Here is a 24,668-nt window from a genome sequence, read left to right on the forward strand (position 1 = left end):
CCACAGCAAATATTATCCTCAATGGTGAAAAATTGAAAGCATTTCCCCTAAAGTCAGGAACAAGACAAGGGTGCCCACTTTCACCGCTACTATTCAACATAGTTCTGGAAGTTTTGGCCACAGCAATGAGAGCAGAAAAAGAAATAAAAGGAATCCAAATTGGAAAAGAAGTAAAACTCTTAACTGTTTGCAGATGACATGATCCTCTACATAGGAAACCCTAAAGACTCCACCAGAAAATTACTAGAGCTAATCAATGAATATCGTAAAGTTGCAGGATATAAAATCAACACACAGAAATCCCTTGCATTCCTATACACTTATAATGAGAAAGTAGAAAAAGAAATTAAGGAAACAATTCCATTCACCATTGCAACAAAAAGAATAAAATACTTAGGACTATATCTACCTAATGAACATTGTTTTTCAGGCCTTTTTCTTAGCATATGTATGCATTTCTTTTGGATATAAATGTACAAAGTTGCTGGGTTATAGGGTATGCATACGTTCAGTTTTTAAAAATAAAGTCAGATAACTTTCCAAAGATACTGCCATGTCTTTATCAGCACTTGGTATGATTAGTGTTTTTAATGAGTTGTTTGGGGGATTGTGGCTTAAATTTACATTATCCTCACAACCAGTAAGGATTAGTACTTTTTCTTATATTCATTGGCCACTTGAGTATGTTTTTTGTGAAGTGCTACTGGCTAGGACCAGTAGAGTGCTGAGTAGAAGTATCGATAAGCATCCTTGTTCATTCCCAGAGTAAAGCAGAAAGTAATGTTTGGGGATTTTTACTGAAATTAGATAACCTCTGCAGATCATGTTGAGAGATATAACACTTGTAGTTTTCTCTGGACATAACGCTTCTTCAGAATTGAATCTTCTCATCTTAGGACTTGGTATGTATATATATCTCTCTGAATTTAGTTGGCTGTTCTTTATATCTTTTTGATAAAATTAAGATTGTTTTAATATCTTTTATTTGTCAGTTTAATTCCTAAATTCTTTTTTAATACTGCCATAAATGACTCATGTAAATTTTATTTTGTTTGCTATTTTCAATTGAATTTTAACTGAATTTTTGTATAAAGATTTTATAACTAGCAACCTTACTGTATGCTGTTTATTCATTCTGATAATTTATCCAGTCATTTTAATTTTCTATGTATATGATCGTATCTCTGAATGATGACAGATGTCCAGTAAAATGTTGAGTAGATTTTGTGATGATGAGCATTCTTCTCTTTCAGTGATTTATCATTAACCATGATGGTTTTTTCTAGTTATTTAGATATCCCTTACCTGGGTTGAAGAAGTTTATTTTTTATACCCCTTAGTTTAATGAAGGTTTTTACATACTTTGGCTTCTTTTAGCCGGCGTGTATTTGTGAGGTTCACTGATGTAATTGGTTTTAGTTTGCCCACTCTTACTGCTTTAACATATGTGTTTCACTGTATGACCATGCCCCAATTTATCCATTCTGTTTAGATGAATATATAATATAACCTTTTTAAACTTACCTGTTTTCTGTACTATACTGTGAGACTCTTATATTTTGGGGACAGTATCTTATTCATCTGAGTCTTGACACGTGGTAGTACTCAGTAAATATTCAGCGAGTCATCAAATGGTTGTTATTTAAGTGTGCAGTCATCACATTTGTTGGAAATATTTGGAATAGAATTTGAATTTTCTATAACCAGATATTGTTTCAGTTTGTGCTTGAGTTGATGACATTACTTGTAACAAAACTGACCTCTGTCATTTATGAATATTGCTTATTTATTTGGACATTGGATGAAATTTTATTAAGCATTTTATTTTATATGGCTTTTTAATTGTTATTTTATTATTTCATTTGTCCAGAGAGTATATGTATTGCTTGAAGTTAGGAACTCTGTCATCTGTCTTACAATACCCAGAATAATACTAGATTTTCATAAGAATTCATTTATCAGTCCATTTGAATAAATTTGTATATATGTACTTCAAGTGACCATACCAACTGGTGGTTTAATTTGTTCATCTAAAAAGACTGATTTGTTTTATCTGATTTTTATTATTTTATATTCTTTCTGCATAGAATGAAGGCAGGAGAGCTTTTAAAATTGATAGTGATGATGAACCACATACTTCTAAAAAAGATGAGGTTGATCGAGCTGTGATATTGTTTAAGCCTATGGTATCAGAGCCAATTCATATACACAGGAAGTCTCCACTTCCAAGATCTAGGAAGATGGCTACAAATGAAGTAAGTATATTTGTCAGAGCATGTTTTTTTAATGAAGTAAACTAACTATATTTTAATAAAACAGAAAAGAAAATACAGCTTTAATTATTAAGCTTGGGAACCTACCAGATTTTTAATTGTCAACTTTATCAATTTTTCAAATAAATTTTTTAAAATGTAGAGGCAGAAAATACAAAGATCACTTTTAAAATTTGGAGCTTTATAGATTTCATAACAAAGTTGAATATAAGTAGTAAAATAAGGCCTTTCTACAAACTGATCTATTTTTTTCCTTGTCACTTTAGGTTAGTCTAATAAAGAACTTTTAAAAAAATCTGATATAATGGATCAGGAATAATTTTTGGTTAAAAGTAGTGAGGAATTGCCAGAGACACTTCAGCAGCAGCTGATTCCAGTGACAGTGTAGGTCAAAATGTGACATTCCAAATTGTTAACCTGATTTTAAAAGTCAGAATAGGAATTTGAAAATTTGATGCTGTAGTTGAAAACTTTACCTGTGTATTTAGATCTATAATTAAATAACTTAGGCTAATTGTTATGCTCACTAACAAAATAACATTTAAATAGCTACTAAAATAACATTGAAAAGGAAAGTTGAGCAGTTGGAATGAAGTTTGTTAAGTAAATCTTTAACATCTGTATACATTTTTATTCTTTAAATACCTTCATTTTGGGTTATTTATATTTTCTGTAGGATGATTCAGCACTGATCTGAGATCAGTGCTTATGTTTTCTAAATTCTCAAGTAAAAGTATAAAGATAGGAAGCACCATCAACTTTTAAGCTAAAATATTTTTTGATGATCAAATAAGCCAAATCTTAAGTTAGGTATACTATCTAGCAGTTGGTGAATAAGAACATATACACCAAAAAAAAGAATTATGCTCATTTCTCTCACCCCCAATTATATAAGTATATGTGTTTTTGATTCTCCCAATTCAACAATTATGCATAGGAAAAGCATCATCTAAATAAAATAGATTGTTGTAGTTTTATAATGGAAAGTGCATACTAGTTAGGGTTTCCCGTGAATGGGATATTTTAAGTTAATTATAAAAGAGGATGATTAACAATTGTAGGATTTGGAGTTATTTGTTCTGTTATAGCTTAATTTAAGAATGAGAAACCTGGGGTTAATTTTAGAAAATTGGGAAATGACATTTATTAATATAACCTAAAATATCACTTGTGTGAGGGCAGTGATTTTGATGATTTTGAACAAAGCAATCTATAATTTATCAGGTTGTTTAGAATTTCACCATTAAACCTTTTTCTGCACTCCAAAAAAATTCTGTAACATTGTTACAGTAAACGTATTCCTTGACTACATTTTCCAACAGAACTATATTTGTAAAATCTTCAACAAAATCACTGCCCTTTGTTAACTCTTAAAACACAGAACACGTTGCTTAACCTTTTTCTCATAAATATTTAAATAGTTGCTTTCAAGAGATTATTTCTATGCCATGCTAAACTTTTACTTCCATAAGGGAAATTATTCAAGTAAAACCTTGAAGACTTTTTCAGCATCCATCATCTCCATGGATATCAGAAGTCTGTACTTCCCAAAGACACACAGAGAAAGAGACTATTCTCTTCATTTTGTGCAAGTAGATTTTACTGTGTCCTCACTGTCTGAAATCTGAACATGCAAACATGTAAAATGAGAATGTTTGCTGCATGTTTTGTCTACTGAACTCTACAAATAATCTTTGGAAGGAGTAAATAAATAGATAACATATAAGTGTAGACAAGTGCAATTTGAATTGTCCATCTAATGATCTCTAATTTTTTTTGTCTGGTGAACAAATTTTCCTTTATACATCATATACACTGAAGTCTCTTTAACACTTTGAAGGATTCTTTAGTGCTTTGGGTTGAAAAGTTTACCCAGTATAGCATAAAACCTCTTGAATATCTAAAATTAAGCAGAATATGTTCAAATTTTTAACTTTGCCAAGATAAAAAATTGTTAAAATCTTTCCAGTTCTAAGAGAGAAGGGACAACTATTAAGCAGTATAATATTTTACATTTTAGGATAAGAAAGTAATTCTCATAATTGTTATTACTCACAATTAGATTTATAAGTGAGTCCTATCAATCTCTCAAATATTAAAATATTTGGCTCCCAAATTACTGTTTAATAGTTTTTTAAAAAAAATTGATAAGCACAAACTGTATTTTTTTTTCTTTCTGATCATTTGGCTCTGTTGTATCTAACTTTGCATGCTCTGCTTTTTTTTTTTTTTTTTTCGCCCCTTTTCTCACTTCTAGGAAGAGAGCCCCCTGAGTGTGTCTAGCCCAGAGGGTACTGGTACCTGGCTGCATTACACCAGTGGTGTGGGCACTGGGCGTCGAAGACGCAGATCAGGGGAACAAATCACTTCTTCCCCTGTCTCCCCCAAATCATTGGCTTTCACATCCAGTATTTTTGGCTCATGGCAACAGGTTTTTAAACTTTACTTCATTAAACATTTTTCCTCCCCGCATTCAGAGCAACAAACAGCTGTCTTGGAGGACATCTAATCCCTTATATTTTACATCAGAGTAAATCCTTCCATTTTTTAATTTTGAATTCATTTTAAAACACTTGTGATGTCTGACAATATTTTGAGGGAAAGAAACCACTTACATTACTTGTGTTTAGCATTTTTACTGGAGGGGGTTAAATATCCAGGATTTTAAAATTAGTCAATAAAATTTACATTCCTGGAACTTTAGCTTGTTAATAAAATTTTTTTAAAAGGAAAGAAATTTTTAAAATTTAATTGTCCTTTAAAATATTCAGAAATAAAGTTATATAATTTTATAGTAAGGAAATTTAATAATGTTTTCCTCCATAATTGAAAAATAGATTCCATTTGGAATTTGCTGAGAACCTAAAAATTTTTTTTAAAATATCCAGATTTATGTGGCCCTGTGTTAACTAGCAGGATACATCTAATACTGGTGATTCTCTCCCTCACTTTGTATTATCTGAAAGTATTGTCTTAATTATGTACAATATGGGGGTTTTTTTTTAAGCTGTATAATATCTTAATGCTTTCTTTAAGATAAAAGGGGACAATGTATATGTGCCCATCAACAATATACCCCAACAAAAGGAGTCAAAATAAATGACTTCAGAAAGACTTTTTGTGGTGACATTTGGAAACTTAAAATACTGTGGGTTTTGGGGGTTTTTCACAATGGAAGGTCTGCTGTTACACATGACTTTCCAAGAACTTCAGCAATTTCCATTTGGAAATACAATGCATTGATTATAGGAAAAGGGATTATGGTATCCATTAAGGCTGTGAATATTCAAAGGTTACTCTGATAAAGCCTGTGCATGGATCAATAATTGTATGGTGATCTCAACAGTCTCTGTCTGTCTTTTCTTTTGTTTGTGATTGTTTTTTCCCCCTTCAAATACAGGAGCTGTTTAAGAGTGGGCATTTGGCTTCTTTTAAGAGAGAGTGAAATTATATCAGTCTATATTAATTGTTTCTTTTCATCTGTCTTGTTTCATACGTGACATTCTGAATGCCTGCTTCGCACCACTTCATTGCAAGGACCTCATATGAAATGGACTCCCTTCACAAGGGGATCTTGCATGATCTTTCATATCTTGTGTATTTCTACTAATATTTATCATACAGCTTATTAACCTTTGTCTGTCTGAAACAGGCTGCAAATGAAGTATGGACTTTTTAGTTTATTTTACTGTTTTACTTCATTTATTTTGTTTTCCTTGTGCAGGTTGTATCTGAAAATGCTAATTACTTGCGAACACCAAGAACTCTTGTAGAACAGAAGCAGAACCCTACTGTAGGTATGTGGTCTGAAGGAAATTGTATTCCAAACCTTAAACTCAATATTTTGCACACATGTAAAACTCTTCAGAGGTGAAAGCATGACCAAATGCTATGCTTTAGTTTTTCTTTAACATGCACTAATTCAGAAATGTTGAGTTGTAAAGCTGGAAATATACAGTAAAGTTTTGATGAAATGAACAAGAAATGACATTAATTTTATTTTATAACACTTTTGAATGCCCATAATGTAAACTGCTCAGTTTAATTACCAGTGCTCATTTTTAATCTTGTATTCTATAAGTTAAAATCCCAGCATGTTTTAATTTAGGAAGGAAACTTCATTTTTCCCAGTTGATAAAGTTGAAAATAGGCTACTGCATACAAAAAGAACTACTTTTCTGGTTAAAAAAATTTTTAAGTGGAGAATATTTCACTTTAAATTAGTTTACCTAGTTATTTACCTGTCTAGGTATACTAGTGATCTTTTTAGTCATCTCTTAAGGAAAGCCAAAGCAAATCTCATGTTTAGTGGCAGTGTTGATTTTTTTTATTGACCTATAGAACATAATTGGTTCTTTGCTAACACTCAAGCAAAGCAATGTTGAAGAAAACCTTTCTAAATTTATTTTGGTTTTAAAATCATTATCGATAAACTACATCAGATGATGACATTTTCTATAAATAATTGTCTAAATCAGTTTAATAACAACAAATTTCATAATGTTTTAACTATGTATGTTCTATTATTTCTATTCTAAGTATATGAATGGTCCCTTGATACCTACATACTTGAAAAAAATCTTTCTTTAATTATACATATGTTACAATGATACCTTTTGATATCCCCATGATATTTTGCCAGATAAACACACACACATACACACATACATACATTACTCTTTTCTTTATATATTGTAATGTATCTGATAAAAATTTACTTAATCCTTACCTAATAGTAAAAGGTTTCCTTGGTTGTAAAGACTTTTACTACAAGTTAAGCATCAGATTGGGCTTCTTATTAATTAAGATCTTAAGTTATTTAAGTATTAGAAATTTAGAGTGATTTAGGCCTGAATGACCACATTGTGAAAGAAATTGTTTCACCTGGTCTTCTTGCAAATAAGTAAACTTTGATTTGCTTTATTTCATAACAGATATTGATAACTCACATTCAGGAGCATCAGGAAAGCTTCTTCATTCACAGTTATACATTCAAAAATATTGATTTAATAGTTAATTTGTGCTAGGAGAGGTTTTTTAATATTGCCTACTCATACAGATTTATTGACAAAATTCCTTATCATCCTAAATTAATTTTTATGATAGTATTTTTTAATACTTTTAATATGTATATGTCTAATTATTGTGTGGGTATATTATTTTCCTCAAAGAACATTTTCTCCAGTGTAAAATGCCTCCATTTGTACATATGATAAATGGTGGTGGTGACTGTATTAAGTTGACATAATAAGTGAGTTGTGAGCACTGCCAGATATGTGTGGTAAGAGCCATGTTGTTGCATGCTGCATGAATTCCCAATGTGAACAGAAGAACACCCGTTGCTGTATGTATGTATTTTCTCTAACTCCCATCAGGGTCTCACTGTGCGGGCCTGTTTAGCACCTCAGTGCTCGGGGGTTCTTCAAGCGCACCTAACCTACAGGATTATGCTCGTACTCATCGTAAAAAGCTGACCTCTTCTGGCTGCATAGATGGTATGTGCACACATGCACACACAGAATCATACCTGCACCCATGCATACACCCATGAGCATATGATATTACTCAAAGGCAAGCCTAAGGCCACTGATGGATGCAAATGGAATCCCATCACCCTTTGCCTAAGTGACTATCTGTGTGCTGTGTTATCCAGTACTTAGGTCCATGCTTCATCAAGCAGTTAATTATAGTTAGATTTACAGTACTTGTTCAATGAGTATTTCGTTGAAATATGAAATTTAGAACTGTATCATGTATATTCTTTTAAATAGTTAATAAGCCATTTTATAAAGAATAAACTTCTTTCATCTTTTAAACTTTTTTTTAATTCTTAACCCTTATTTTACTTCTAAATAAATAAAGTGAATGAAATGTTTATAAGAAAACATATTGGCACTATTTTTTTAAGAATAAACATAAGATGAGAATATTTTAGGATCCCTAGGTGAAGGAAATCTTCTCACTGTTGTTAATGCACCTTGAGTTTCAATATTCAGAAAGTCTCTTGAGGCTCATCAAAGCGTGCCTGTTTTGTTGATAGGAGTATTTACTAGCCCTTTTGAAATTAGCTTATCTAAAACTTTTTCTCATGTATCCACAAGTTTATTTTAGTTAGTAAAACATGGATTTACCAGAATTGCCAGCTCATCCTGCTTTTCTTTCTTTTGTATATTTTATTGAACACTTTGCCTCTATCATCAAGCCATTTTACTTCTTTTAACCAGTATTTGGCTTATTTCCCTCTCTCATTGTCCCTTCTGCATGTCACCTAATTCTAACCTCCTTATATATTTGTTTTTCCTCCTCTTTTTTTAAGTGTCCTTTTGGTAGCTGTTACGAATTTCAGGTACCTGTTTTTCTCTTTCTCAGACGCCACACGCGGTTCTGCTGTTAAAAGGTTTTCTATCTCATTTGCTCGACACCCAACCAATGGTACGTTTTGCTTTTATTTTAAAAGATAATCCCCTGCTTCATCTTTTTTTATTTTTCTTTGATTTTAAAATGTGGGATATACAGTATCATACATTTCTCAATCCTTAATTTCAATTGGCATACAATTCTAACTTACTGTTCACCCCAAATATTGATACTGTCTAACTCCCTTTTTCAGCTATAATTTGTGCAGTAATTTAGCACTGCTCATCAAACTTTTAAATGACCACAATGATGAGTTTTAATACTTAATTAGCACCTCAGATTTCCTTCTGATTTCTTAAGTGATCAATCTACATAATTTTAAAAATGCAACAATAAATATTATTTATTTTATTTTTAATTCTTAATAATTTAATGATCTTCTTCTGAATTTCTCTTCTGATCACATGATTGTTTCATTGAGCTATTTATCTAAAATACAGGATCATACCTGTCAAATAGCCAAATGAGATGTATCCTTGAAAAGTTCTTGGGAACCAGAGGATGCATGTTTCACTGTGTAACATTATTGATCCCTGATTGTCTAAACAAAACCCCGTTTTGTGTAGAGCACGCTGAAAACATTATTCAGCATTCACTTAGTCCTCCTATGGCAGTATGGTTTGCCACTGTCAAGCAGTTTTGGGAAGGGTGCCTTGCTTTTTGTTAGAATTTGGAGGGCCACCTACAGGAAGAAGATTAGGCTAAAAATCTAGACAACCAGTTCAATTAAATTCAGTATTTGAGCCTGAAGAGGAAAATTGTGTGGCCATTACTTACACACCGAATTTTGCACTATTACAGCTTTCTTACATAGAGTGTTTTTCTTATGGGACAAGGGAATATTTACTAATCATTTAAAAATAGCTCAGAATCAAAGAAAGCCTGCATTTTTTCACTTTTATTCTGAGTGAAGTTGTTTTTAATCCCTGCAACTTTTTTTTTCTTTTTAATTGTAAGTAAGTCTTTCAAAAATTCAAGTCAGGTTTTTCAAAAACTTTTATGAAGCTCAAGGATTGAACACAAGCTTGTTGTCATTTTCCTCCTTCTGAATCCTTTTAAGAGGACACCTAAGTAACTGCACTAATACTTCTTGAAGGTGGAGTATGAAGATCCAGTTCTCAACAAGTGAAAATTTAGCCTTAAAGCTAAATGTTCTTTTCCTCCATTGTATCTGTTTATATGCATCTTTTTGAAGAAAAAGATCCTTATTTCATACAGCTACAGCTTCTAAAGAACCAACATGTGTAAGAACTTCTTAGAAGAAAACTGAAGTCACAGGAAAAACCAAAAATCGCAAAATTCTGAAGACAAGGTGTTGAAGGTTTAAGACTGACTGTAGTTTTTGTGCAGAGTGCTTATGTGTTATTGTGCCAGTATTGCAAGTTTTATATAGGAGAAATATTTGTTTATTGAAGCTTTAAATAAAAAGCCTTTGTTAAGTTTAACAGAAAATAATTTCATATTCTTTCGATTTAGGCTTTTTTTAAAAAAAGGGGATTTTTCCACACATTGTGACTTGATGTTTATAAAATGCATCCCTTTCAACTCTAGGAATATTTCTCTTGGGTTTTCAAATTTTCTCTTCTTTTTTTTTTGCTGTGTTGTCTTACCTGTCCTATGAATTGTCATTTGACTCTTTCTTTTACTTTTTATTTTCCTTAACTTTCATGTTTTTTCCATCTTAACACATATCATGGACTTAACCCCTGCCCTTCATCTTTAGTTCAAGGAACATGGTGAAACAAGTATCTTCTGACAGTGCTTTACCTTATTTTCTGGGCCTCTGTGCAGAACACCTACACCTCTATAGGTGCTGGTCCGTTTCCTCTGTGGAGTTTCTAGGCTCCAGTGGTATGTTTCTATAGTTCTGAACATGACAGCAAGGTGGCTTTTTAAATTGCTGCGCTAACCCTTTCGTTGTGCATTAAAGAAAAAGTTCACTATAGATAGATGGAAAAAGATACAGTCCAAAGGGACTCAATTATATTGTCATTTGCCTGTTACAAAATTTAACAAGCAAATGCAGGAAAATAGTTTTACAAAAAACTAATAAACATTCTGTGGAAAGGATTTTTTTTAAAAAGCCACAATGTTTTATGTAATGCAAGGAAAGGGTTTGTGCCTTTTTGCATGAATCTTGTAATTAAAAAAAAAAAAGTAATACTTGTGCAAGCCTAATTTCTTTAGTGCTTAACTTAGGTGCTTTAGCTGCTATTATGGTATTATAGTTTTGTTTTAAGTATATGTAATGTTCTGTCATGCTTTGGTTTGCCCCTGGAAATCAAACATACCAGTTTCGTAATCCTTTGGTTGTTTTCATTGAAAAATTAGATTCTCTTTTAACTAGAGTTTCCCTATTCCAACTAAGAATTAGACAATTCTTAGGTCAGTATTTTCTCCCAAAATGAAATATAAGTCAGTGTTAAGATGAGCACATTTCTATTGAAGCAGAAAGTTTTCCAATCAACTTAAGTTTAATTAATTTTTAAGTTAAAAATATTAGACTTTATATAGAAACTAAACATTAAAAGTATTTCTTTTTGGAGGAGAATTAGTTTAAATTCTTGAAAAATTAGATGCAGAAAGACTTGGTATTTTAGTTGTATCTAAAAGCAATTTTAAAAGCCATTCAGTTGGATAAAATGTAAATAAGCAATATTTATAAAAAAGTAAATAACCTATGTCCTATTTGTTTAAAGAAGCTGTATATTTAAGTGCTTTCGTTTCATGGATGGTATTGATACATAGCTGCATGGTTTGTTTCATGAAATTTTTGTATTTGTGCCATTGTTGAATGCAGAAATATTTGTATTTTGTATGGCTTTTTACTTGGCCTGACTTGACTCAGCTAGCAATTTCCAACAATAGAATTAATTGTGTTAATTCAGTCAAGGTAGGTGAAATATGTTTTGAAATTTTAATTTCAGCGTAAATGAATGGATGTTGTTTTGGGGTCACACTAGAGGTGTTGTTGGCCTTGGTATGACTAAAAAAGTATTTAAAATCACTCTTCATAAATAATTACTTAATTGTTTTTCAACAAGAAGTCACCTTTAGCATTCCAGCATCAGGGACACATTATGGCATCAGCTTATTCATCTATCGAATAGACCTGGTTTTAAAAAGTAAAAACCGTGAAAACACTGTATTTTTTGTTTGTTTGTTTTTTATTATTCCCCAGGTTTATTAAGTATTACTGTTAGATTTTCCAAGTACAGAATGAAATCGTGTGCATGCTGTACCTTGTGGTTATATTTAAAATGAAGTCTTTGTCACATCTTGTTCCAGCCCCATACTGCATAGCATCTGGTGTCATGACTTCAGAGATCTTGTGTGTTTGCATGTGGTAGATTGAAAAGACCTAAACTGTCCAGTTCTAAGCAATGATCTTCTTTTTTAAATAATGAATTCTAGAATATCCAGCTATTGGTTTTGGTTTTGTTTTTGTTTTTTCCCCTCAGGTTTTGAATTGTATTCGATGGTGCCATCTATTTGTCCTCTAGAAACTCTTCATAATGCCTTGTCCTTAAAGCAGGTGGATGAATTTCTTGCTTCCATTGCTTCTCCGTCAAGTGAAGTTCCACGGAAGACCCCTGAAACTTGTAGGAAAATTATTATTATTTGATTTTTAGACAGTAGATTTTATCTGAATATAAAATAATTATGAAAATATAAATTCAAGTAGTGATAATAAGTAGAACTTTAGGGGAGAAGGGGGTATACAAGAACATTGTTTGGAATTCTGTGGTATAATGTGCAGTGTACCACTTGTCTTGACTCTTCCCCCAAATTTTTTCTCTTACCAAAAGGAGGAAGAAGTCTAAGACCCAGCAGTAGAAATCAGCAATATATAATACAAAATCATAGTCTTATTTTCTACTGTCATTGTATAATAAGCTTTTTTTAAAAGACAGGATATTAGTCTGCATTAATGCCCACGTGTTCATCCACTCAATACTTTTGACTCAGAGCTCTTAACTGAAGAGAGCAAATTAGGGCAGCAGTTCTTCAAATTGTGTTCTGTAGGAAATCTTTTGAAGAGGTTAATTCCTTTGTGTAAAGTAAAGGGGTTTGTGGCTAAGCCAGTTTTGGAAACTTTATTATAAGGAAAACCCCATACCCACATTTTCCGAAACTTTTTTGTTGAGAAAACATTTTGGTAACACATTTAAATATTGTATAGAATTATTCTGAGGGACTTCAGTTTGGGAAATGTCCAGGGCTTCCTTTTTAAGTATAAGAAGTCAGCTGGCTGTTGTCATTTTCAACACTGTAGGATACTTTGACACACTGGAATTCCAGTTTAGGAAGCATTCGTTTTGGGAGAGAATGCTCTGCTGAGAGTTAAGAGTCTTACTAGTCTTAGTCATATGTCTGAAAAAGTGGGCTACTCTCCATGGGGTCTCAAAGAGTCGGAAATGACTGAGAGACTAAGCACATACCAAGTAGTATTTCGTAAGAAGAATACTGTAAAAGTGTTTTTCCCGAAGAATAAAATTGGAGATCTTGGGATGAAAGCCACCGTCATGTGTTGCTGTGACTCTCTTCCCTTTCCTGGGCCACCACATTGTATGATTCTCCAGAGATCTGTTCAGCATATTCTGTCCAGATAGTGCCCCCTGCATTTTTGCTTTTCTCTTTCACGTCTGGTGGCAGAGGTCACCTTTCAACCGGAAAGGTATCTTGGTGTGAATGTTTTAAAATATTTCACTTTAGAAGTGGTTTGGAAAGTAGGTTTCCATTTTAAAATGTGCATATGATTTGTCTGATACTGAGAATTGATAATAATCCAAATGAAATAATCTGCAAGCTGTACAGTTGAAGTGAGGAAACTGAAGGACATTTTTCCTTTCCCTTTCTCTGTTAGCTAATAGAAAGGCCAGTGCTGTTCCTCGGAACACAAGAGAGAATCTGAGTAAATAAATTCTCATTTTTTTCTTCTACCTGACTTTATACTCTATGCTTCCTTGGGGCAGGGATTTATAATCTTAAAATAGAGATTAAAGAAATACCATAATTAGTAAATAAGAGTTTAGGGTAATCATTAAAACTGTTTTGAATTTAGAAGATCTTCAGTCAGTGACTTAAAGCTAAAGTAGCAGTAATGACACCTGTTTTGGAAAGAGGCTTTTGGTGGGATATTTACAAAAAAATAATCTTTGTTTATACTGTGGCATTGTAGTTTTATGATGGCTTCATTTCTGTGGTTAAGTGAGTTCAGTTCCTCAGAGTGCATTATTGAGATATATTAATGATTGAAAGATATTAAATTTCTTTTCCAGTTCTCATTAACTCTTCTCTATATCGTAGATACAAGCTGTACCCCAATCCCTCTAGCTCTCTTAAAATTTCATTCCATTACTAAGGGAACTAAATGAGAAAATAAATACAATTAATGCAGTTCATAAAACTGGATAGACCTTAGATTTTATTTAGTTCATTGGTCTTCAGACTATATTCCCAAGAGCTTTAGGAAGTTCCATGAGGAAGAGAAAGAAGCTGAGTTATTAGGCCTTGCTTTGATCGATTTTATGTAAGATTTCATTTGAGAGAAGTTTACTGTATTAATGGAAAAACTTAGAGACACCATTGAGGAAATCAACCAGTTAGTGGTCAAGCAAGACTAAAACCCAGGTCTCCTAAAGTGTGTGGCTTTTTTCATTCTCTTTGAATATTAAAGAAAATAGGGTGCCAGTTAGGGCGTCGCAGGTGGTGCAGTAGTAAAGAATCTGCCTGCCAATGCAGGAGATGCAAGAGACGTGGGTTCAGTATCTAGGTCAGGAAGATCTCCTGGAGTGGGAAATAGCAGCCCACTCCAGTGTTCGTCCTGCCTTACACCAAAGCACTAACCCTCAATTTCAGAATACTAATTGGTTATATTAGAGGTTGGAAGTTATAAAAGAAGATGTAAGCAGAAAAAAGCTAAGTAATGATGTGCTGCTTTATGAGATGTTTTAAGCACCTTTTTGAATCAGTTCAGTTCAGTCGCTCAGTCGTGTCCGACTCTCTGCAACCCCATAGACTGCAGCACGCCAGGCCTCCCTGTTCATCGCCAACTCCCGGATTTCACTCAGACTCCTGTCCATTGTCACATGTATATTATTTCACTAGTGGCTACTTTGATATTCTGCCAGTGTGAACTTTATATTCATTCCGCATAGTTATCAACCACTGCAGGCGCATTTGCCACGTCTGTTCCACATACTGATTTTTCAGAGACACAGTCTTTACTGCTATCAGGCCCTCTTCCAAACTTGCAAAAATTGACAAATCTGCCTTTTGTTACCTCCACCATCATTTGTTCGGGATCCCAAAAGCTCATGCCAGTAGCACCCCCTACTGCAGCCTATTCCAGAGGTCTTCATACTTAAGAATTGTACCTACTTGTTCTTTTCACGCTGCCCAATCTCCCCACCTTAATTAGAAAGAAGAAAGAATCTTTAACATTTTCTTGCATGAAAATAAATCTCAACTGGGTACTATGTTAATAGGAAGACAGTCTGACTCAATTATTCATAATCTGATTAGTTTAAATTTGATAGACTTGCTTCAGAAAATTATTGAATTACTTCGTTTGATTTTTCTTTTTCAGCCTCTTTAACTTCACGTTCCAGTCCAATAATGAGAAGAAAAGTATCTTTAAATACATATACACCTGCAAAGATCCTCCCAACGCCACCAGCTAGCATCAAGAGTACCAAAGCAAGCAGCAAACCAGGTTAGGCATGTGTGTGAATTTGTGGGTTCTGAATAGCAATTAGAGGAGTAGTAATAGCTTGCTTTGTAGGTGTAAAAATCTGTTTTTAAGTAGGATGATTACAGTCTAGGAAATCTGTTACTGTAGCCTATTGTTTGAGGTGTTTTTTCTTTTATTAATTATCCCCCCTCCCCTGACATATGTTAAAATATATTTGATACAGTTTTCTAAACTGCTTTATGGACTTTCTTCTCTTGCTTTTCTGTTCAGCCAGGATTCTACCTGGTTCTTTTTACTATTTCTTATACTTCTTATTTGTTAATATATCTGAAAATAATCTTTATTTTACCTTCATTCTTGAAAGGTAGTTTTGCTGGACAGAGAATCTCTAAAGTTTTTTCTTTCAGCATTTTAAGGATCTTGTTCCACTTTTTTCTCATTCCCCTTGTTTCTGAGAAGTCCTTGTTAATTTGAAGACTTGTTCTTATGTATGCTGCCTCTTGAGAAATCTGTATGCAGGTCAGGAAGCAACAGTTACAACTAGACATGGAACAACAGACTGGTTCCAAATAGGAAAAGGAGTACGTCAAGGCTGTATATTGTCACCCTGCTTATTTAACTTACATGCAGAGTACATCATGAGAAACACTGGACTGGAAGAAGCACAAGCTGGAATCAAGATTGCTGGGAGAAATATCAATAACCTCAGATATGCAGATGACACCACCCTTATGGCAGAAAGTGAAGAGGAACTCAAAAGCCTCTTGATGAAAGTGAAAGAGGAGAGTGAAAAAGTTGGCTTAAAGCTCAACATTCAGGAAATGAAGATCATGGCATGTGGTCCCATCACTTCATGGGAAATAGATGGAGAAACAGTGGAAACAGTGTCAGACTTTATTTTTTGGGGCTCCAAAATCACTGCAGATGGTGACTGCAGCCATGAAATTAAAAGACACTTACTCCTTGGAAGAAAAGTTATGACCAACCTAGATAGCATATTCAAAAGCAGAGACATTACTTTGCCAACTAAGGTCCATCTAGTCAGGCTATGATTTTTCCAATAGTCATGTATGGATGTGAGAGTTGGACTGTGAATAAGGCTGTGCACCGAAGAATTGATGCTTTTGAACTGTGGTGTTGGGGAAGACTCTTGAGAGTCCCTTGGACTGCAAAGAGATCCAACCCGTCCATTCTGAAGGAGATCAGCCCTGGGATTTATTTGGAAGGAATGATGCTAAAGCTGAAACTCCAGTACTTTGGCCACCTCATGCGAAGAGTTGACTCATTGAAAAAGACTCTGATGCTGGGAGGGATTGGGGGCAGGAGGAGAAGGGGACGACCGAGGATGAGATGGCTGGATGGCATCACGGACTCGATGGACGTGAGTCTGAGTGAACTCCGGGAGTTGGTGATGGACAGGGAGGCCTGGCGTGCTGCGATTCATGGGGTCATAAAGAGTCGGACATGACTGAGTGACTGAACTGAACTGATGCAATGGGTTAATGGATTTCTTTTCTCTGCCAACTTTCAGGTTTTTGCTCTATCTTTGGGTCTCAGAAGTTTGACTGTGGCATGCTTTGGACTTTGTTTTTTTTTTTTTTGGTGATAAAATCCTGGTTGATAATCACTTTTACTTGTCATCTGCATTCTGCTGTTAAACCATCCAGTAATTTTTATTTCAGGTATTTATTCTTTAGTTTTAGGCATTTGTTTTGATTCTTGATAGTTTTTTCCTTCAGAGATTTCCTGTATTTTTATTCATTATATGAATATTTTCCTTTTTTCTTGAGTGTAGTTAAAATAGTTGCTTTAAAATTCCTGTCTATTAGTCAGGCTGTTCTCAGGATTGATCTCTTATGAACTTCACCATTCCCAAGAAGGAATTTTTTTTTCATGGTTTTCATATATTGAGTAATTTTGGATTGTATTCTAGATCAACTCTTGACTGTTGTATCTTTTATGTTCCTACAAAGAGTATTGGGTTGTTTGGGGTTTTTTTTAAAGCAAAGTATTAACCTTGGCTGAACTTAGATTGCAATCCTATGTCCCCTGACGTAACTGACAGCTCATATTTCACTTCACTGGCTTTAGTCTGAACTGGATTTCTTTAAAGCTTATTCTGCTGAACTCATACATTGGATCAGTGTTTACACAAAAATTGGAATTTCCTACCTGGCTTTCCAGCCATTGTTTTTGCCTCAGTACTTGTCTTCTGGTGCTTTGTACTGGAAAGACTGAGTTTTATGTTGCAATTTTAGGCATTCTACGTGGTATACACTGGACCCTATCCTTAAGCCAAAGCTGTTTTTTTTTTTCCTTTTAAAAAGGACAGGGAAACTAATTCCATGTTGTTCACTTCTTCCAAGTATTGATTCTTTTCTAGTATATCTCTGCTTTTGTTCCCTCTTCAGTGTCTTCAGATAATCTTTTTTCAGGAAGATTCATCTGCAGGAGCTTACCCATCCATACAGAAGTGTAACTTGGCTTAGAATAATTTTTTGATAACTCACTGGCTTGAGGTTGGTTTGGATATAAAAGGATGATTCCTGAGTCAAGAATGTTTCTAGTTTTCTAATCTTTTAGCTTTTTAGACAGTGATAAGTAGAACAGGCAGAGGAACCAGAGATCAAATTGCCAACATCCGCTAGATCATCAAAAAAGCAAGAGAGTTCCAGAAAAACATCTAATTCTGCTTTATTGACTATGCCAAAGCCTTTGACTGTGTGGATCACAATAAACTGTGGAAATTCTGAAAGAGATGGGAATACCAGACCACCTAACCTGCCTCTTGAGAAACCTATATGCAAGTCAGGAAGCAACAGTTAGAACTGGACATGGAACAACAGACTGGTTCCAAATAGGAAAAGGAGTACGTCAAGGCTGTATATTGTCACCCTGCTTATTTAACTTATATGCAGAGTACATCATGAGAAACACTGGACTGGAAGAAGCACAAGCTGGAATCAAGATTGCTGGGAGAAATATCAATAACCTCAGATATGCAGATGACACCACCCTTATGGCAGAAAGTGAAGAGGAACTCAAAAGCCTCTTGATGAAAGTGAAAGAGGAGAGTGAAAAAGTTGGCTTAAAGCTCAACATTCAGGAAATGAAGATCATGGCATGTGGTCCCATCACTTCATGGGAAATAGATGGAGAAACAGTGGAAACAGTGTCAGACTTTATTTTTTGGGGCTCCAAAATCACTGCAGATGGTGACTGCAGCCATGAAATTAAAAGACACTTACTCCTTGGAAGAAAAGTTATGACCAACCTAGATAGTATATTCAAAAGCAGAGACATTACTTTGCCAACAAAGTTCTTTCTAGTCAAGGCTATGGTTTTTCCAGTAGTCATGTATGGATGTGAGAGTTGGACTGTGAAGAAAGCTGAGTGCCGAAGAATTGATGCTTTTGAACTGTGGTGTTGGAGAAGACTCTTGAGAGTCCCTTGGACTGCCAGGAGACCCAACCAGTCCATTCTGAAGGAGATCAGCCCTGGGATTTCTTTGGAGGGAATGATGATGAAGCTGAAACTCCAATACTTTAGCCACCTCATACAAAGAGTTGACTCATTGGAAAAGACTCTGATGCCAGGAGGGATTGGGGGCAGGAAGAGAAGGGGATGACAGAGATGAGATGGCTGGATGGCATCACCGACTCGATGGATGTGAGTCTGAGTGAACTCCGGGAGTTGGTGATGGACAGGGAGGCCTGGCGTGCTGCGATTCATGGGGTCGCAAAGAGTCGGACACGACTGAGTGACTGAACTGAACTGAAGATAGGTAATACCAAAGAAAATAGATGTTCGTAAGGAAATTGATGAGTTCAGTTTTAAACATGTTTACATTTGCTATCCAATATCTCTATAGAGGTTTCTAGTAGAATATACAGATCTTGAGGTAAGGGAGAAGACCTGGGCCAGAAGTAGAAATTTGAAGACTGTTAGCATAGTCGTCAGACACGACTGAAGCGACTTAGCAGCAGCAGCAGCAAAGTCGTTGTGGCTTCCTAGGTGGCGCTGGTGGTAAAGGACCCACCTGCCAATGCAGGAGACGTCAGAGACACGAGTTCATTCCCTGGGTCAGGAAGATCCCCTGGAGGAGGGCATGGCAACCCACTCCAGTGTTCTTGCCTAGAGAATCGAATCCCACGGACAGAGGAGCCTGGTGGGCTGCAGTCCATGGGGTCACAAAGAAATTAGTTTCCCAGGAAGAATGTAGGGAAAAAGAGAAGTTTGTGTTATTTGATCTTTTGTTGATTGTTTTTTATTGTTTGAACTTGGATTGCTTGTGAAAATCTAAGCCGTGATTTTTCTTTTTTTTTTGTATAGCTCCCAGCGGACCTTCTAATACAGCTGTTCCTAATACCTCATCACGGAAAAAGGGTATGACTAGCAAAACAGAAATGCATGAACACAAAAAAAATACTTCGAAAAAAAAATGAAATCTTCTAAGCAGAAGCTGGAACTCCTTGTAAAAATCATGTGTTCAGTAGAAAAAAAAAGGCATGTAATAAACCTTGACTGAAAAATATCAAAGCAATTAATTTGTGTCTCCTTGTACATCTCTGTATTCATTTAAAGATAGATTAAATCGAGAGAATTCTTTGTATATATTCAGGTAAAGAATTTTTGTCATGATCTGGAAATGTTTGAAAACAATGTTTATTAGCATCTTATGAGTAGCAAAACTTACGGTGATAAAGGTCTGTTGTTATTGTGATATTTGCCATGTTCCTGCAGTAAAGAAAAAGAACGTGAAAGCCTACCCGTGTCACACAGTGGTGATGGTTACTGAAGAGTCTGTGAGGTGGTGTCTGTACATTTTCATTTTCATGGGGTTGCATCTGGGCTGTAAAATCCTGTAGCTTGAAATCTGATGGCTATACTGGAGACTTCTTAAAAAGCATATTTCCAAAGAGATTTCACTGACCACAGTTTAGAGTAGAAACTTTCTTCCCCCAATTGTTATAATTACATATATGCTGCAATATTTAATAACTGGAGTATTGGCATATGGGTTATTTTTTCAATCTGTGCTTTGAATTTTTTATTGTGTTTTATTTAAAATATGTGCATCTGGGATAACTATACCTTTATGCACATAAATTTGTACATTAACTTGTAGAAAATATTTTCTTTATATATTTCTTTACATAAGGTGCTTTTGATCATCAGGAAAATTTTTGCTTCATATATTGACAAGAAAGATATCTTTAGAGTTTCTTTTTAAGAGGTAAAGTTGACAAGTTTATAAGTGTTAGTTATTTTTGGAATTCTTTTTAGATCTGAAAAACTGAGTTCCAAAATGAACCTCATCAGTGTAAGGAAAATATCTGAATTCTGCTGTCAGTAGATATTATTTGTGGCACCTATTTTTACCATTTCCATTCGTATCTTTAGAATATCAGTTGATCTCACTAAGATAATTTAAAGATTGAGCATTTGAAATAATGCTTATTTTAAATTATTAGATTTTGGAGGGACATTAAGATTATTGTATTGTGATTTCATCTATGATGTGAAAAATATTTATTATCCTTGGTGCTTATTTTCCCCTGATGCGCAAATAATTGTAAACCAGTTGAAATGACTTAAACTCTAAACCAAACAGTACATCTTGATAAGAATTCATCCATTGATAGTCAGGTAACTTAAGTTGCTAAAGCTTTAGTTTGAGACTTAGGTTTAGAAAAATTATTGAATTCTTGTATGAATGCATCTATTAAAATTCTTCGTAGAAACTCTCCTAACCTTAAATCATCATATATGGACTGACTTTTAGAAATTAAGCATATTACAGGTTCATTTTAAAAGGTACCAGATGCGAAAGTCACAAATATGTACAATTATATAAGTTAGTATGTCAGTACTTCACATGAATGTAAATGTATTATGGAGACATGTTTTGTAAACAGTTGAATGTACCTAAGCTTTCTGTATGTGAAAATGTGGTTAATGTGCTCATTGTCGGAGTAAAGAAACTGCTTTTATTTTTTCAGTGGAATTGAATTAAAATATTTTATTTCTGGAATCAGAGGATGACTTAAATGGCAAATTATTTTTTTATTCTTTTCTTTGTGCCTTTACTTTTAGCTTTCAGAGTAGAAAGAATGAAGGAAACTATTTTAATATTCAACAGTGCTCATCTTAGATAAAATTTCATAGCATTAGCCATAGCTGTTGCAATATCTTCCCTAGAAATTAACTAGGAAGTTCAGTACAAGTCACGTTTTCCCATGGTTACACGGGAACTAGGATTTCACTGAAGTCACCGAACTTGGTAACACTGCTGTGTAAGCAGGACAGTTTTATTTACAAGGATCTTAGATTCATTTTCCAAAACAAACAAAAAGTCTCTATATCAGAGCAAGAAATTATAGTTAATCACCATTCAGTGGAAGTTTGACTGAAGCATCTGTTTCTCACTGTTTCTCTCCCTGTAAAGTGTGCTTTTTGTTTGTTTTAAATACTAGAAAATATTTCTTCTCACAGCCTAATCCTCCAACCAACCAGCAAAGAGATGGGAAGGCGCAGCCTGAGGTACTGTCACTTTATCCTGGCATGTTAGTCTCCGTAGTGTGTTATTCAATTTTTTCACCCTTAAAAACCCTGTGTGTGAACCCAGACCCAATTTTTGCCCTTGAAGTCCAGAGCCAGCAAGTCCTGCTGCTATGGTTCTAATGAGTTCTTGCGGGCCACTCTTAGCAACCAGCAAACGTTCTGGGGTGTTCTCGGAGTCCATTCTTAACAACCAGCAAACGTTCTGGGATGTTCTCGGAGTCCATTCTTAACAACCAGCAAACGTTCTGGGGTGTTCTCGGAGTCCATTCTTAACAACCAGCAAATGTTCTGGGGGTGTTCTCGGAGTCCATTCTTAACTACCAGCAAACGTTCTGGGGTGTTCTCGGAGTCCATTCTTAACAACCAGCAAACGTTCTGGGGGTGTTCTCGGAGTCCATTCTTAACAACCAGCAAACGTTCTGTGGTGTTCTCGGAGTCCATTCTTAACAACCAGCAAACGTTCTGGGGTGTTCTCGGAGTCCATTCTTAACAACCAGCAAACGTTCTGGGAGTGTTCTCAGAGTCCATTCTTAACAACCAGCAAACATTCTGGAGGTGTTCTCGGAGTCCACTCTTAACAACCAGCAAACGTTCTGGGGGTGTTCTCGGAGTCCACTCTTAACCAGCAAACGTTCTGGGGGTGTTCTCGGAGTCCATTCTTAACAACCAGCAAACGTTCTGGGGGTGTTCTCGGAGTCCATTCTTAACAACCAACAAACGTTCTGGGGGTATTGTACAGTCTCGGGTTATGGGGAAGAAGTGTGCTGAACACTTTATATCCTGTTTCCTTTGAGCAGCAAATGGAGGCAGCGGGAGAGCATGGTGGAAAGAGACAGAGGACAGAGAACGTGTGACTTTATACTTTTTATACATAGACCTCGAGCGTGAGGGCAGCAGACGGCATCATGAGAGAAGAGTGAAGTGACAGTTCTTCAAGAACTGTCTTGTTAAAACTAGACGAAGGAAGTCTTTTTTTTTTTCTTTTTAAATCAAGTCACCCAGATTTTTCTCCAGGTTCTGCTGACTGATCTACCTTCAGTTCAGTTCAGTTCAGTCGCTCAGTCGTGTCTGACTCTTTGCGACCCCGTGAATCGCAGCACGCCAGGCCTCCCTGTCCATCACCATCTCCCGGAGTTCACTCAGACTCACATCCATCGAGTCCGTGATGCCATCCAGCCATCTTATCCTCGGCTGTCCCCTTCTCCTGCCCCCAATCCCTCCCATCATCAGAGTCTTTTCCAATGAGTCAACTCTTCTCATGAGGTGGCCGAAGTACTGGAGTTTCAGTTGTAGCATCATTCCTTCCAAAGAAATCCCAGGGCTGATCTTCAGAATGGACTGGTTGGATCTCCTTGCAGTCCAAGGGACTCTCAAGAGTCTTCTGCAACATCAAAAGCATCAATTCTTTGGCACTTAGCCTTCTTCACAGTCCAACTCTCACATCCATACATGACCACTGGAAAAACCATAGCCTTGACTAGACGGACCTTAGTCGGCAAAGTAATGTCTCTGCTTTTTAATATACTATCTAGGTTGGTCATAACTTTTCTTCCAAGGAGTAAGCGTCTTTTAATTTCATGGCTGCAGTCACCATCTGCAGTGATTTTGGTACCCCCAAAAATAGTCTAACACTGTTTCTACTGTTTCCCCATCTATTTCCCATGAAGTGATGGGACCAGATGCCATGATCTTCGTTTTCTGAATGTTGAGCTTTAAGCCAACTTTTTCACTCTCCTCTTTCACTTTCATCAAGAGGCTTTTTGAGTTCCTCTTCACTTTCTGCCGTAAGGGTGGTGTCATCTGCATATCTGAGGTTATTGATATTTCTCCTGGCAATCTTGATTCCAGCTTGTATTTCTTCCAGTCCAGTGTTTCTCATGATGTACTCTGCATAGAAGTTAAATAAGCAGGGTGACAATATACAGCCTTGATGTACTCCTTTCCCTATTTGGAACCAGTCTGTTCCATGTCCAGTTCTAACTGTTGCTTCCTGACTTGCATATAGGTTTCTCAAGAGGCAGGTTAGGTGGTCTGGTATTCCCATCTCTTTCAGAATTTTCCATAGTTTATTGTGATCCACACAGTCAAAGGCTTTGGCATAGTCAATGAAGCAGAAATAGATGTTTTTCTGGAACTCTCTTGCTTACACTTCCACAATTTAATTCCACGCCAGTTTGAACAAAGAATTTACTTTTTTGTCTTGTGTAATGCACTTGGGTACAAAGTTCTCAGTCTTTTGCGCTCATCGCAGTTTGCCTTGCATAGATCATTTGTGCGTTTTTTGTCAGTTTACCCTTGCCTTATTTGGAGAGTGAGGGCTGCTGTGTCATTCTTGGTCAGGTTGGGGTGACTTCTGTGAGGGCCCAGCAATGCCCTCTCTGGCCCCTCTCTAATTCTCTTTCTTTGTACCTGCTCTTATCACAAACAGCAGCATTCTTGCCCATGGGAACAATTTTCACGCTCCTGGAGTCCCTTGTGATCAGGAGTCTAAGAATAAACTGCTGTCTCTTTGTATGGAGTCCTGGGTATCAAATTATTGCCATGTCAAGTTTTCTTTATATAGGTCAGTTTTTGTGGAAGGTCTAGACACTTCAGAGATTGGAGAGCTATATAAAATGCATGTATTTTATACTATATATGAATTGTATCGGGATTAAAGATACTTCGATTTTCTATAGCCTTTTTGGTCCGTATGCTTAGTCATGATTTGAGAGAGA

General features: G+C 35.4%; 1 protein-coding gene across 1 annotated transcript in view; it reads left to right on the forward strand.

The window, feature by feature from the left end:
• Window positions 1-19,832, forward strand: part of PPIP5K2 (diphosphoinositol pentakisphosphate kinase 2) — a 74,116-nt gene extending 54,284 nt beyond the window's left edge. Inside the window, exons 23-31 of the mRNA XM_052642426.1 lie at window positions 2,088-2,255; window positions 4,531-4,704; window positions 5,998-6,070; window positions 7,649-7,768; window positions 8,643-8,705; window positions 10,482-10,541; window positions 12,152-12,292; window positions 15,283-15,408; window positions 19,720-19,832. Of these exons, the coding sequence (XP_052498386.1) occupies window positions 2,088-2,255; window positions 4,531-4,704; window positions 5,998-6,070; window positions 7,649-7,768; window positions 8,643-8,705; window positions 10,482-10,541; window positions 12,152-12,292; window positions 15,283-15,408; window positions 19,720-19,832 (1,038 nt within the window). The remainder of the gene's footprint in view (window positions 1-2,087; window positions 2,256-4,530; window positions 4,705-5,997; window positions 6,071-7,648; window positions 7,769-8,642; window positions 8,706-10,481; window positions 10,542-12,151; window positions 12,293-15,282; window positions 15,409-19,719) is intronic.
• The last annotated feature ends 4,836 nt before the right edge of the window (window positions 19,833-24,668 follow it).

This window comes from Budorcas taxicolor, chromosome 7, assembly GCF_023091745.1.
Source record: "Budorcas taxicolor isolate Tak-1 chromosome 7, Takin1.1, whole genome shotgun sequence".
Taxonomy (NCBI): domain Eukaryota; kingdom Metazoa; phylum Chordata; class Mammalia; order Artiodactyla; family Bovidae; genus Budorcas; species Budorcas taxicolor.